The following is a 15,048-nucleotide window of genomic DNA, read 5'->3' as shown; positions in this document are numbered from 1 at the left end:
AGGTACATCAGTATTTTAACTAAACCTTCCGAACACAATTACATTCTGTTTCAAAACTTAGGTAATTTGAGAAAATCCATTAGGTTATACAACTAAAGTACACTTTTCCCCAAATACACTGTCTTACCAAATGAGAAACAGAAAAATTCTTCATGAAATAAACATCAGGCATATTTATTCTAATCAAGTAGGAGTCATAAATACATATATGAAACACAAAAATGGGCTTCCAAATAAATTATTGCATAATCCTACAAGAAAGTACTTGTAACTCGGCGATATAAATCATAGTTTTATAATTTACTTTGTCTGAGATGAGCAGGTAAGTATCCCTTAAATATATCTGAGTACGAGAAGTTGAAAGTAGCTCAGAGGCTGTTATATTGAAGAATACCAGGACCTCAGATAATTCCACAGGCTGTTGTCAAGTGTGAACAGAAAGACTATTAGAATTGAAGTCTATCAGAAGAAGAGAGATGTATCTGTCTGAACAGGTAATAACCTAGTTAATATCACATTTAAATAAAAAGTGTTCAGAATTAATACAGCTTCTTATTAATTACAAGGCTTTACTTTATCCTTAAAATTGTGCTTGGTTTCCACCTGTTACAGGCAGAGAGTATATGCCTTCTTTTATCCAGACATTTCAAATCGCATTTGATCAGGTTACGTCACTACACACACAAAATTTTGTTCAACGCATTCCAGTTTTCCATTTTTTTCCAATGGATATTCTTGCTCTATATGAATAACGTGTTTCAGAACTATAAATAAAATAAGCAATTTCAATGTAATAAGAAAAATACGCATAACTAAGTGGACTAAAAACAAAAGATCTAATTCTCGGTGCACCCTTTCCAATCCACTGAAAATAAACTATATTCAAATGAAAAGGCATTTAATTTACTATTTAGAATATCCTTGATAAACACCAATTTTCTGTAACATCCCTGCACATCTGATACCATCTCATGTTTAATGCAAAAAAGCTATTTCATTTTCATCTATTGACAGTGAATTTAATTTACCATTGCAGCTCTTTTCCTAGAACTATCACGTTATTAATTCTGCAATCAAGCTCTTTTGAGTGCTTTTATTTGTACTAAGGTTTTCACAATTCCACATCAATTTTTTTCATCATAATATACCTTTTAAACATACAAATGTGAATATGTTAGTAAACTTCCTTAATGCATAAGGAAAGTTTCAGAGACAAGGAAAGCCATCTACAAAACTACACTCACAGGAGCAAACTTTCAAAGGACAGCATATCTAATAAATTACATTTTAGTTTAATATTCATAGTGTTTACCAAATATACTACATTTATCTTATATAACTAAATGATATTGTCAACCATTCTAAAACTTTATCTAGCATAATGGTCCATTTTCTACCACCAATCAATTGGCTATGAAAAAGAAATCCTCTGTTAAAGAACTCTTACTGAAATTACATCATTGAAAGTAAATAAGCTTTTCTTTTCTACCAGGAAAAAAAAAAAGCAGTATCAGTCCCCTCAGCACTGAATAAATATTTTTTATGGCCATAAAGCAAACTAACAAAAAGAAAAAAAAAGGCAGAAGCTACACCTGGGTAAAAGCAAATCAGTTCACGTTTTACCTAAGAGATACACTATTCAATTATGCAGATTTTCCAGTTAAACTTAAAATCCATATACTGAGTAGCAAAATGATAAAAAGGAAAACGATAAAACATGCAGAACTATATAACACTTGAAATAAAGAACACACACTGAAAAGTAAAAAAAAAAAAAAAAAATTATACCACCTAGGAAACTTGTCATTTTCCAGTAGGTTACAGTACCACGCAACTGTTAACATATTTTAATCGACTACAGCTCTTCATAACACAAATTTTGAAGTATTACTTTACTTCTTACATAATAATATATTTCCTTGTCACAATTACATTAAAAACGCAGTATTTTAAAAATCTGAAGAGGCAGCACTTGTCCTCTTTACTTCACTCCAGGGCCAACAAACAAAGCAGTGAAGCAGAAAGAGGTACATAATGGATTTAGAAGTAAATGGTCCATTCTTTAAGAAGCCTTCCTACCCCCTCTTCTGAATTCACTCTAGACTAATTGTCATTACAATGATGTCTGAAAACTTCAAAAGAACCCTATTTCCTGATGCCAGCTGTCCATGTTTCTATCTTTAAATTTTAGAGTTTCTTCCTAATTAGAAAGAAGTATTTAGAAATACCCAAAAGATTCATCTCGTAATTATTCTAAATCAGACACAGTATAGCAATTATTGAAACAAAACATAATGCCAACAGTAGAAATATACTTTAAAATTTTCCACAAATACAATAGATAAATAAAGTTTATACTGTTAAGAATTTCTTTCCATACAACATACAGCACAGGTAAATCTTCTCTTTCTTTCCTTGGGGATTTATCAAACAATCTCTTCACCATTGCACCTACCTGGGTAAAAATCTTTGGACTTAGACAGCTTGATGGTGGCTCCAGTTTCTTTTTGCAACTGAACAATTGTCTGTCCTCCCTTCCCAATTATAGATCCAGCAGCATAACTAGGTATGAGAACCTTTAGAAAATACTGGCCGTCTTCTGAAAAATGCAAAGAAATATACTTGGTTAACATGATAATTTTAAACTTTGTATCCCCTCTCCACCCTCAAGAGGGAAAAACAGCAATTAAAACATTGGGCATATAGCTGCAGGAAATATGGGGTTAAATTTTTTTAAAGAACAAAAATAACCCAATTACAATGAAAAATAAATAGGTACAAAATGTTTCCCATTTTGTAGGATTTATACTTTCAAACTTGGAATTAAAAACTAAACATGTTCTATCATTTTGCAGCACTGTAGAAACTGATGACTAAATTCCAGTTGTTATTCCAAACATGGAAGTCTTCCAATTCTATCTGTGGTTACTATGGTAAAATGAAATGAACTGACCCTTTAACAAAACTTCAGAGATTTATATGATGGCAAACCTTCGCTTAACATATTGCAATATAAATAAGTAAAAGGACTGTAAATAGTGATGAGCTATATTTGTTTGGCATTAGCAAACACCTAAGGACTACAATTAGCCATTGCCTATATCCTACTTAAAGTATACAAAACAAACACTTCTCCTACCAAATAATCCACCCAAACTGTAGGGTGTATTCCAAGCCTGCAATAACTGCCAGGAAATAACTCAAAGTGATGTGAACTGGCAAATCTAACTAATCCTGGTGTATTTCTTTAGCACTTCTTAGTCTACTATGATCTCGTTTAAGCTCATTAATTAAAGGACGTTAAGAAGAATTCTGCCAATACTAAAAAGCTTAGGAGTCATTTATATCAAATACACTTAAAAGTGACCAAACAGATTATGTTACTTCTCCAAAACAGCCACAATTTTTAAAGCGGAGGGGGTGGATGAACCAAGAAAGAGTGAAATGAAACGTTTTAGAAAATAAAGCCAACTCCATAAACTTTAATTTCCGACAAACTGATCAAGTCTTAAATAGGTAACACCCCGGTAAATCCAGCTTCCTCATGTGAATAAACGTTCCAAATTTTGCGGGTGTGCCATTCGCAAGACCCCCATCCTTCTCTAATGTACATGCTGTAGATAAATTCACCTCTGCCTCGATGCATTGGGTGCATTGTTAAGATGACTCCAGTGCAAATGAAGAAGCGATACCGGTCCCGTTATAACTCATCTTCCCAGGAAGCGCAGGATGTTAAACTAACAAGTCACAGTACCAGACACCCCCACCCTCGTATGCACACCTCTGAAGACAAATCAATGAGATATTTGCAACGACAATGTAAGTGCGGTAAGAGCATGCACTTATCAAGATTTTGCATACTACTTGTGGCCCAAAGCAAGGGGATGAAGAGAGAAAAACTACTGTGCCCCAATCATTTGCTATCCGCTACCCAAGTGCCATTTATTTATTTATTTTATCAGACTGTTAAATGCAGCGCGCATCTTCGGGCGGCCATCACCTCACTCGGGGGGTCATCCTCCTCCTCTTTAACGGACCCCCTTGCCCAGGTCTAGGATATTTAAATGGTCAGTCTTTGGACCGATTAAATGGAAAGATAGGTCTATTCCGAAAAACCGGTCGCCATTTTGATGAATGATAAACAGAGAAATGGAAATGTGTCCGGGACGGCGAGGTGCGGGGCAGGTGCAGGGGAGGGGGCGCGGGGCAGGGGCGCGGGAGCCTCCGGGTTCGGGCTGGAGGTGTCCGGGCCGCGGGAGGGAGGGAGGCCGGCGGGAGGGAGGGAGGGAGGTAGGGGCGGGCGGCGGGGGATGGGGCCAGCGGGGAGGTGGAAGCGATACCCACCGCCCGTATTGGTCCTCTTGGTGCTGCCGGCTTCAGGGGGGGCTTCCAGCGGCCTTTTCCGCGAGTCCGGCGGGTCCAGGTCTATGGGAACCCCAGTGTGGGTCCCGTTCTGCTGGATGGGAGCTGCCGCCATCATGTTTGCAGTTCCTGCCGCTGCTACGGGGAGAAGGTTCTCCCTTTTGTTTTGGCTTTTTTTCTTTTTTTTTGCGTTTGGGGTTTCTTAAGGTTTTTTTTTTTTTTTTTTTTTAATCGGATCAATAGAAATCTCTTTAGGAAAAAAAAGCAATGTTGCTGGTTTGTTCTCACTGGGGAGGGGGCAGGGCTGAGGAGCAGCTGCAGTGCAGTGTCAGAAAGGAGACAGGGGAATGGAGGGGGTGTGAGAGACGGAGGGTGAAAGAAGGAGAAGAAAGGAGAGAGGGGGAGAGAGTGAAAGGAGAGGGGCGAGTGAATGAGCGGGAGGAGGGGAGCGGGGAGGACAGGCAGAGGGAGTGGGAGAGCGCGAGGGCTGGCGGGGCGCGGGGAGAAGCCGAGGAGGAGGGGAGAGTGAGGGAAAGAGTGAATGAGCAGGAGGAGGGGAAGGAGGTGGATGCGGAGAGAGGAGCGAGCGGCGGAGGAGGGCAGGAGCCGGGAAGGAGCGCGGCGATCCCCGCGCCGCGCTAGCGCTGCGCTCGCTCCCGCTGCTGGTGCTGCCGCCGCCGCCGCTGCCGGAGCGGTTCTGCCGTTGCCTGGGCTGCTCGGCGATGCTGCTGCTGCCGCCCGGTCTCGCTCATTATTTCTCCCGCTTGTAGGGGGGGCTGGCGGGGAGGGAGGGGGATGGCTGCGAGGGGAGGGTAGAGAGGGGTTGAGTTCGTAGACTCCCACACACTTCGCGCTCGGGTCCCTGCCTCTCAGCAGCGCCGCCGCCGCCGCCGCCTCCCAGCGCTGATGCCTCAGCCTGAGGGGGCGGAGGGGGCCCCGCCGGAGGCGGGGGAGGGTGTGTGTGTGTGTGTGTGTGTGCGTGTGTGTGTGTGTGTGCGCGCGCGCGTGTGTATGAGTGTGTATGCGCGTGCGCGTGTGAGCGCGGGCTAAGCGCGTACCCGGGGGCGCGCGCCGGCGACGGGGAAGGGGGCTGGGGCGCTCCTGTGGGTAGGGAGGGGTGAAAGGTCGCGGGTCCCCGGCAACACGGCTCAGGCAAACTCAAGCGGCTTGTCGCAGAAACCAAGGGGTGTAAGAAACACGCTAGGCTAGAAGGCGGGAAGCAGAGATTACTGACAGCCGTGCCAGCCAATAAAATGGGAATATGAGAAAGGCTCTTCAGGCCCCTTCCCAATCGGGAAACTTAGGTATGAGAGGGAATGAAGGGGCGGGGTGGGATCACTGTCAAGCCGGGGTTGGAGCAGCGACAGTTGTGGCTAGTCTTGAGAAGGGCATTCGAGTGACCGTTGACAACGGGTGAGACAGCGTCAAGGCTGAAGGAAGAACCTTAACTTTATGCTTCCAGGACTTCTAGCTAGGTACATTAGTTTTTATTTTTAAGTTAGGTAAAAGACAGCATCTCAACTCATCGGCGGTTTTCTACGGGTTGTTTCATCAAAAGAGTATTTTTTAGTGGCACTGTGTAACATCGTTAGGGAACTTATAGTGTCACTCGCTGCCTTTAATCCTTTCGGGAACAAGCCAGGATATAAATAAATAAAGCTAGGTATATGGGTCTTCCCTTCACGAGGCGCTGCTAGGCAGACTAAAGACAGGCAACAGCTGAGTGAGTGTACACAAAACTAATTATTGAAGAAAGTATGAATATAGGAATAAAACTAGTTGCAATGTGCACGGCTTATGATTATACAGATTTTGGATATATAGGGAATCTGAACCTCAAATGTACAACGCCACAGAAAAAAATAACATAGCTACGATAGACTCTGAAAGTCTGAAGAGACTCAGTTTACAGATCAGTAAACTGACTCGGTGAAGTATTTTGCTCAAGATCATCTACCAAGTTAGTTGTTTAATTAATCAGTGTGCTAGGAATTAGGGATAGTGGAAAAACATGGGCTTTGGAGCCTGAAATCTTGGTTTCAAGTCCTTGCAGTCATGTTCTAAAAGTGTCTTGGGCAAATCCTTTAACATGTTGGCTATTTATTAAGTCCTTACCATGTGCCAAGCAATCCATTTTACATGTGATGCTCTTTACGTGTAGTATATCATACAGTTATTACAGTCCCTATTTTATGAGGCAGTTTAGGTTTAGAGATATTAATAATTCAAAGTCACATAGGTATAAATATTGTCTCAATAATTCAAACTCAGGTCTTCCTGATTCCAAGGTCTGTCCTCTTGAATATTGCAGTACACTAGAGCTTCAGTTCCTTCGCACTTAAAACGGACTGAAACTCTACTTCCCATAATTCTTAGGGTCAAATGAGATAATGTATGTAAGATGTGAAATGTGTTCTAAGATGTGGAAAGGTATAAACATATTCGCTAGATTTCTAGAACAAAGATGCTTCTTCCTCGTACTTTTCACTATAGCACTTCAACCTGAATGATGATTTCAGTAAAAGCTAGCATAATAAAGAACTTCACTGTAATTCCGTGATATTCTAGCCAAGAATACCTGCATATCTGAGGCAATAACCAAAGAGAATAGAATAAAATTTAATTCCTGACAGAAGGGAATAGAAAAGAATACTAACCCTTCTCATCACATCCTTTATTGCAAGGAACATCTAGGAGGTATTGGGATTTCTGGTGCTTTTTAAGTGATGAAAGATAGATTATAGTCCACTGAACAAGGAAAAAAAATAACATTTAGTTTGGGAATAAAAGTTCATTTGGAGTATGAAAAACACTTTGCCTCAAGTCAGAGAAGAAGATATGCTGAGACCTCAAAGAAAGGGAAAGCAGGTAAGTTAGTTCATATTGGTAAAGGTCTGTGAACCTTTAAAAAGTCCAGAATTTTTATCTGATATATGATGTAATAGGAAACCATGATATGGCCTTCATGACCAAAATAAAGAGGATTTATACATGGAATTGGATTAAAAAAAAACACAAGGGAGCTGTGATGAAAGAAAATCAGGGTTTGGAATAAGTATGTGGTAGTCAAGATAGAAAAAGCTGATGGCAGACATTGTGTAATCAAAGTATTCTGTGAAGTGTACCAAAAATATTCAAGGATGTTTTCAAATGAAAAATTAGAAAAGGGCTGGGATTTGCTACTAGATTGTTTTAAAACAGTAAAAGACAGGGGACAAAGATAATTCAAAAATGAAGATAGCTCAAAGCTATATTGTATTAAAGCTTGGACAAAGTATTCAGCATAATGTAGTTTTGAATTAGGGAAAGCCTGAGAAATGGAAACTGATGTTAACAAATTTCTAAAAATAAATAAAATATTTCTAAAATATTTTAGAAAATATGTCATTGCCATGTATGTTAAATTGAAAATGAGCTTTCTGTTAAATTGCCTTACTGAGACATAAGCTTCCTGAGAGTCATGTCACTGTATTCTTATTTATTTGACCCTTCTCTTATTTCCTTCTTCAGACTTAATATTTAAATACTACCTACCACTCCATGGGACCTAGGAGTAGAAGGTATGATTTTAAATGTGGAGAGCATGCTTACCAATAATTTATTTAACTCTGATATGCCAGGAATTTCAGAGACTATCCTAAGACCTGGTCAGACATCAAAGTGTCAGTTAGCTATGATCTGATTTGGTCAATGAAGGTTATCAGAGAGTACATTTTATTCTCATTCCCTATTATGTTTTATTGGTTTTTTTTTTTAAGCATACTCCATTTCACATGGTGTGTACCTCTATCATTCTGATTAAATAGACATAAACATTTTAAGTCTTATTCTGCATTTTTACCAGCTAATAAAACTGAAAAATTTTTTAAAAAAGCAACTCCCAGTTTATAGTATGCTATACCTCTTATGATACAAATAAACATTTGAATGAACTTTTTGAAAAATATAATAGAAATATTTAACCTTTTAATTATCTGAAAAGAAATATTTTATTTTTTAATTAACCAAGCAATTGGCAGCACAAATTTAATAATATTTTCTAACACCATAAGATACAAGAGAATGTGTGTGCTTTTCCTTACTTAATTAGTTGATGAGTTATGAACATAAGCAACTCTGATAGAAAATGATATTAATCTGAAGAACAAAACCCCAGGTCTTTGTTGGCTTTCAGTAGAGTTTCTTTTCTTTCCTAAGTTTTAGTCAGAGTAACATGGACATAAGGTAATCTATTTTCAGTAGTAATGATTGGCTTTCTAGAGAAAACACAGATAGTCGATGTCCACAAATATTCCTAAACCCATTTGTCTCCTTCCTCCTGCCTTTCCTACAATGAGTCCTATTAACTATAGAACATAATATTCCCTCTACTTGAGTGTCTCTTCAGCCTATGCTTTAGGAAACTTTTTTGAGTTTGTGTTCTACCAAAATCAGATCCTGACTTAAGTATTCAAGTGCAAATAGTGTATTTTAGAAAGTGATTTCAGGAAACAGTAGGGATTTGGGGAAGTGAGACAGGGAATGGAAGGAAGGCAATGAAGGGTGAATTACCAAGCAAGTTTCATTGTGAGCAAACAGAGCTTAATCTTACTGGGATTCCTGAGAAACCATTTAAAACAGTAACTTCAGAATTAGCCCACTCAAAGTGTAGGAAGACTCAGGTATATATGCACCAACTCCCTTCAGTCATGGATGGCGTTCTTTTCCTAGGGTGCATTAATTCAATGCATGCATGCTGGCTAGTCTTCCAGTTGCCAGAGCTGCATCTTTTTCTGACAACTTTCTCTGACAGCTGGTCTATTCTGCCCCTACACAGGCTGGAAATGCTAGGGAATTAACACTCTGCTATGGACACATCCCCTGCCATTGTGAAAAATCAAGCTAGTCTGCTCTGAAATGGTAGGGTAGGGAGAAAAGGGTGGGGCATTAACAGTTTGTTACAAATATCAACGTAGGTGTATGAAAAAGGAAAATGAGAATTATAATAATAATCTGTTACTGTAAGCTATTGTTGGAAAGATCAAGTAAATATGAAAGAATTTGGAAAACCTGAAGTACTAAAAATAATTAAGATTTTATAACTTTCACAATCCAAATATTGTAACCATTGATTGTAAGAATAATTTTTTTCTGTTTTTTAAAAAACACATTTCTAATTTTTTAAGATATAGACATGAAGAATCAATGTACATATTCTGATTATTTTTTCATCCTATGTGGCACAAAGAAAATAGGAGCAAATATATACCAGAAGAGTTTATCACCTAATCTCACATACCGGGTTTGTATGACAAGTTCTATAAATAGACATATTGATAAATGCTTTTCCAAGATTGCACTTCTTAGAAAAATTATTTATTAAATTTCTCAAAAATTCAAACAGTTTTTATGTTTATATATTTAATCACATAAATTCATTGTTGGTGAATATGTTTATGAAACAGTCTATGAAAGCTCACCCTAATTTATATGGGAACATAAATGTGTTTTTAGCATTATTCCAAAAAGTTCCCAAGCTTTAATATCCCAATAGATAAAGAGATATGTTAATATTAGAAAGAATCCTAAATTCTTTGGCACTGAGTATATTTCCTTAGTTTGTAATAGATCAATAATTTTTCTAGCATTTTTCTAAATATTATGAAATACATCTTTTGGCACTTACCTTAAAGACAATAAATCTAAACTAACATTTTACACAGTGCAATGAGAAGAAACTTGTGATAATTGGTACATGGTTATGTAAAAGGTAAACATTAGGAGAAGCTGCCTGAGGGGTATAGGGGAATTTTTATCTTTGGAACTCTTCTTTAAGTCTAAATTATTTCAAAATAAAAAGTTGAAAATAAAAAGTACCTTGAATTGATAATCTGGTTGTGACTCTTCTACCTACTAACTTTGTGGCCTAGAATAACTCATTTACCTGCTCTGAATTTCATTTTCTTAATCTATAAAATGGGAGAGTTGGTAGATGTTCTTTACGTATCTAAAAAGAAATTTCTATCTCAGTATGCTTATGACCATAGACTCTCACAAAAGAAAATTGTTAATATCAAAGTAAATACTGTATGCATTAACATGTATTTTTAAATCTGTTAATGATACACATTATACGCTATAGGCACAATGGAAAATGATATGCACCATAGTCACAATGGAAGATGATATACCAAGGAAAACAATCTTGATACTGTAAAGAATATATTTGATATATTTATTCTCTGTTTTTATATTTTGAAAGCAATCATTCTTTGAAATCTATAGTTAAAAATATTTTGTTGTGATGACGATTCAAAATGTGACAGTTTCAGCTTTTAAACCATTTGGATATGAAAAATTGGGGTAAAAACAGTGAATGATAGATGATAAAATGATAAAGATAGAGAAAAAATTAAGAAAAAAACTTCAAAAGTAGATTAAAGAAGCTATAATTAACTAGTATTCATATATTATATCAACTAAGTTGAAATCATTTATCTCTTGCATCCATAAAATATCTTCATCTACACATACTTTATTCTGATAATGCCTAAAGTAATCCTGAGTCTCCATTTGGTCTGGTCCTGGCTTAGGCCATATGCCCAGAGCAATTATCAATACCTTCAAAATTGTCCCAATATGAACAGTAAGTTATATGGTCACCCTAATATTACTCAAGAGTCTTGACTTTTGTTTTAGCCTGCCAATTATAAACCATAAAATATTTTTTGTTCATCAGATTCTTTTATATGGCAATTTCCCCATGTGTAATAGTAGAAATGTTTATTATTGTTCACTCTTGTATTACATTGTGGTGTAATAAATTAGCATGTCCCCACATCCTCTACTCTTCATGATGTTTTATTCCCTACCTATACTTTTCTTAGCTAGAGCTAAGCCAAAGCTCAAGAACAGAGGTAGAACGTAGTAGGATAGAATTTAAAAATTTATTTTTTCACATTTTACTGTGGAAACAATCATTTTGATCAGATGATTCTTCATTACTGTGCCAAGGTGAAGTGAACTGAAGAAATGATAAATGAGACATTATAAATATAATGAAATAGATCTTCAAATGATAAACCATCAGACCCACAAACAGGATCAGAGAATTGCTTACTTTATGGATTATTCAGATTCCTTTGTGTTTACTTCTTGCTGTTCAAATAAGCCTTAGTCCTTCTTGAATTCCAGACAAGGTTTTAACGGCTCTAGTCAAGGCTTCTTTCTAATGTAGTCTGCTATTTCCACTGTTTATTACAGGTCAAATAATAAAAAGTTCCATTTGTCTTATAATAATGTTACATGTATTTACAAGTACAAGAAGAAATTGGTATCGTTGTATATTAAAAAATATACATTACCATACTCTACCTTGCTAGATTCTGCCCTGCTATTTAATCTTTTGGTTTCACTAGGTAAGCATTTCTATGGTAGATCAGGAGTGTCTAATTGACTTCATGTAATTCTAAATTATTTTATCCATGTTTCATTTCATATAATTGAGAATGTATAGGGCTTACTTATTAAAACCTACATTTTACATATGGATGTTTTTATGCATATGATGTAGAAAGAAGAGGGATGTGTGTGTGTATGCATGTGTGTGATAAAAGGAGATAAGAAGAGACTGGGTATAGCAGGTCTACCTAATATCTGTAATGGGGGTAGAAACTTTAGTAAATGCATAATGTGCCTTTATTTAACCTTGTCTTCTCAGGGTCAAATATTTGTAGGCTTTAAGAAAAATTATTTTTTTCTTAAATTTCCATTCTTATAATGGAAAATTCTTATTCAAAAGAAGATAATACAGTATAATGGATCCCAGGTACTATATACCCACCTTCAATATTATAAACTCCTGATCAGTCTTGTTTCAATTTAACCTCTTTCTCAGACTAATTTTGAAGAAAATTCTAACTATCAATACATTTTTGTTCTGAAAACATGGCCTTAAAAAATTCAAAATACCATTATTATATTGAAAATAATTGACAAAAACTCCTTAATATTATCAAATATCTGGTCTGTGTTTACATTTTCTCAATGGTCTTTAAATTTTCTCAATGGTCTTATAACATTTTGTACATTTTGTTAAACCTCTACCCAAATAAATACATTACAATGGGTTTGTATGTTACTTAAATCTCTTTTAATCTATGTCAGTCAAGCTTCAACCCAAGAAGTAGACCAGTAGGATATATATTTTTATAATTTATATTTTACACACAGACACACAAATATATAGTGATAGTGATAGTAAGGGAATTGGCTCACACAATTGTGGCCTCTGGCAAGCAAGTCTAAAGTCCACAGATGGACGCTTGGGAAAGAAAGATACAGGGGGATGGGAGAGCAATTGCAGGCCCTGTAAGTCTCTGATTTTCAGAGACCTAGTTGCTTTGATGGCTACCACCTGATTAGTAAGCCAGGCCCACCTATGGTAATCTCCCTTTTGGTTAACTGAAAATTGAAACCTTAAATATATCTCCAGAATCCCTTCACATCAGTCCCTAGACTATCGCTTGATTGAATAACTCTGAGAAGTTGTATATATGCTGCAAAGTGGCTGCTGCTTCCTCTCTGTCCTCCAACTCACACAAAAGAATATCCCTTGTAGACTACCCTAACTAGGAACTTACTAGCAAGGAATTCTGAGAAATGTAGTTCAACCTAACTAAGTCAACACATCACAAAGCCATCACAGCCCACCCCTTTCCTCCTTGGCACCCATACACAGCTTCTTAAAGCATTTTCAATCACCAAGGAAATACAATAGCAAAATATGGAAATATAATAGTAACTGTTATTAACACATCTTATGTTACATGATAAAAGAGAGATATGAGAGTATTTAATTAATACATATATATAATATAAACATTCAGGTGAAAATAAATATTCATAACGATTATAGTCTTCACTTCCTCATATGGTCACCTCATCACGGTTGGTATTTCTACTCTTCCACAACTTTCATTTCCTTTCCCCCCTACCTTTTCAGTATTCCCTTTGCCCTCAGCAAGCACCTCACCTGGTTGTGGGTCTTTGCCAAGTGGGATGACCCAAATCTTAACTTCCAAAGGATCTGTGCTATTAGAAATCCTACCTGAATTGAGTTGTAGTTTTCCATTGACTTTAACCAAAGGATATGAGAATGAAAGAGATGCCCTAGGGGATCTGTATTTCAAATAAAATCTTTAACCTCATTGTATAATAGCACCCAATTTTCCTTGATAGCCAGGATCAGTCACTGCAGCCAGCTCAGTAACTCCTTTCTCATCCTGTTGATTCACAGGCTTGAGCTGCCCAAAGTGGCCAGATGGCAGTCTCAACTTCTAGTTCAATGGAATCTTTATTGTGTCATCTGGTGGATGCATTCCTTGCTTTGAAATTTAAGACCTCTAGACCAAGGGCAATAGTGAGAGGAGCCACTCCCATTTCCAGGCCTTGGATTTATAATTTAAGGATCTATAAATCCTGGTTATGGAAGAAATAACACTAGATGCTAAGTCTGATTTAAAGCTTGGACCGCAACCTGGGGGACATTGCCCCAGTCTCACAAGGTATTGCAAACTCTCTGATACCATGACTGAGTTTTCAAAAGGGCAATCCACAGTCCTATCAAGCCAGCTGCTTCAGAGTGATGGAGGACCTAAGACCAGTCAATTCCATGAGTATGAGTTCATTGTCACATGATATAAATTTTTTTAATTTTTTATTGTTATGTTAATCACCATATATTACATCATTTGTTTTGGTGTAGTGTTCCATGATTCATTGTTTGTTCATAAAACCCAGTGCTCCATGCAGAATGTGCCCTCTTTAATACCCATCACCAGGCTAACCCATCCCCCTACCCTCCTCCCCTCTAGAACCCTCAGTTTGTTTTTCAGAGTCTATCATCTCTCCTGGTTCGTCTCCCCCTCTGACTTACTCCCCTTCACTCTTCCTCTCCTGCTATCTTCTTCTTTTTCTTTTTTCTTAAAATATGTTGCGTTATTTGTTTCAGAAGTACAGATCTGTGATTCAACAGTCTTGCACAATTCACAGCGCTCACCGTAGCACATACCCTCCCCAATGTCTATCAAATTTTATAATATAGAAGTAGACTTTCTCAAGGTCTCCTTTTTGGATTTGTAAATTGATTGCCTCAGGTCCAGAATTTGATTGAGGTGCCATGACTCTCTATTTTGGTGGTTCAAGTCAGACTCCTGGTCGCTAGACTTAGAATTTCCACCTATATGGATCAAGTGAGAATTCAGTAGGCTTCCCATCTCAGATACTATAGTTTTCATCTCTAGCAATTAAGTTTAGGTCTTTTTTTTATATCTTCCAAGTATCCACTTAATATGTTGAATAAATCCTATAGATTCTTGAACATACGGGAGACAGTTACAATTATTTTAATATCTTTGTTTATTTAATATATTATGTGTCATTTCTAATATGGTTTTGATTGTTTTTTTCTCTTCGATATGAATATATTGTCCTGCTTTTCTACATGTCTGGTAATTTTTATGGGATGTCAGGCATTATTAATTTTGCCTTGTATGCTGGGTATTTTTGTGTTACTACAAATATTCTTGAGCTTTGTCCTTGAATGTGGTTATTGGAAACAGTCCGGTATTTTGTGGTCTTGCTTTATGAGGTGGAATCAGATCATCTAATCTAGTGCTAATCTTGCCCCACAACTGAGGCAAAACA

The 15,048-nt window shown here is 37.1% G+C and overlaps 1 protein-coding gene and 1 pseudogene across 5 annotated transcripts in view; one reads left to right on the top strand and one right to left on the bottom strand.

The window, feature by feature from the left end:
* The window catches only part of NOVA1 (NOVA alternative splicing regulator 1), a 148,590-nt gene extending 144,110 nt beyond the window's left edge, over positions 1-4,480 (bottom strand). For 2 of the 5 annotated variants that reach the window (XM_028114867.1, XM_028114869.1), the window contains exons 1-2: positions 4,345-4,480; positions 2,456-2,599 (exon numbers count right to left, since the gene is read on the bottom strand). In XM_028114867.1, coding sequence (XP_027970668.1) covers positions 2,456-2,599; positions 4,345-4,480 — 280 coding nt within the window. Of the gene's footprint in view, positions 1-2,455; positions 2,600-3,630; positions 3,656-4,344 lie in introns of those variants that run through there. The other 3 variants (XM_028114870.1, XM_028114871.1, XM_028114868.1) reach the window with 2 other exon arrangements.
* Positions 4,481-4,930: 450 nt separating this feature from the next.
* The window catches only part of LOC114217847 (ubiquitin-conjugating enzyme E2 R1 pseudogene), a 36,608-nt pseudogene continuing 26,490 nt past the window's right edge, over positions 4,931-15,048 (top strand).

The sequence above is a fragment of the Eumetopias jubatus genome, unplaced genomic scaffold, assembly GCF_037043125.1.
Source record: "Eumetopias jubatus isolate StellerSeaLion01/CBP00866 unplaced genomic scaffold, mEumJub1_p1.0 scaffold_7, whole genome shotgun sequence".
Classification (NCBI taxonomy): domain Eukaryota; kingdom Metazoa; phylum Chordata; class Mammalia; order Carnivora; family Otariidae; genus Eumetopias; species Eumetopias jubatus.
This window is presented reverse-complemented; position numbering and strand designations above follow the sequence as displayed.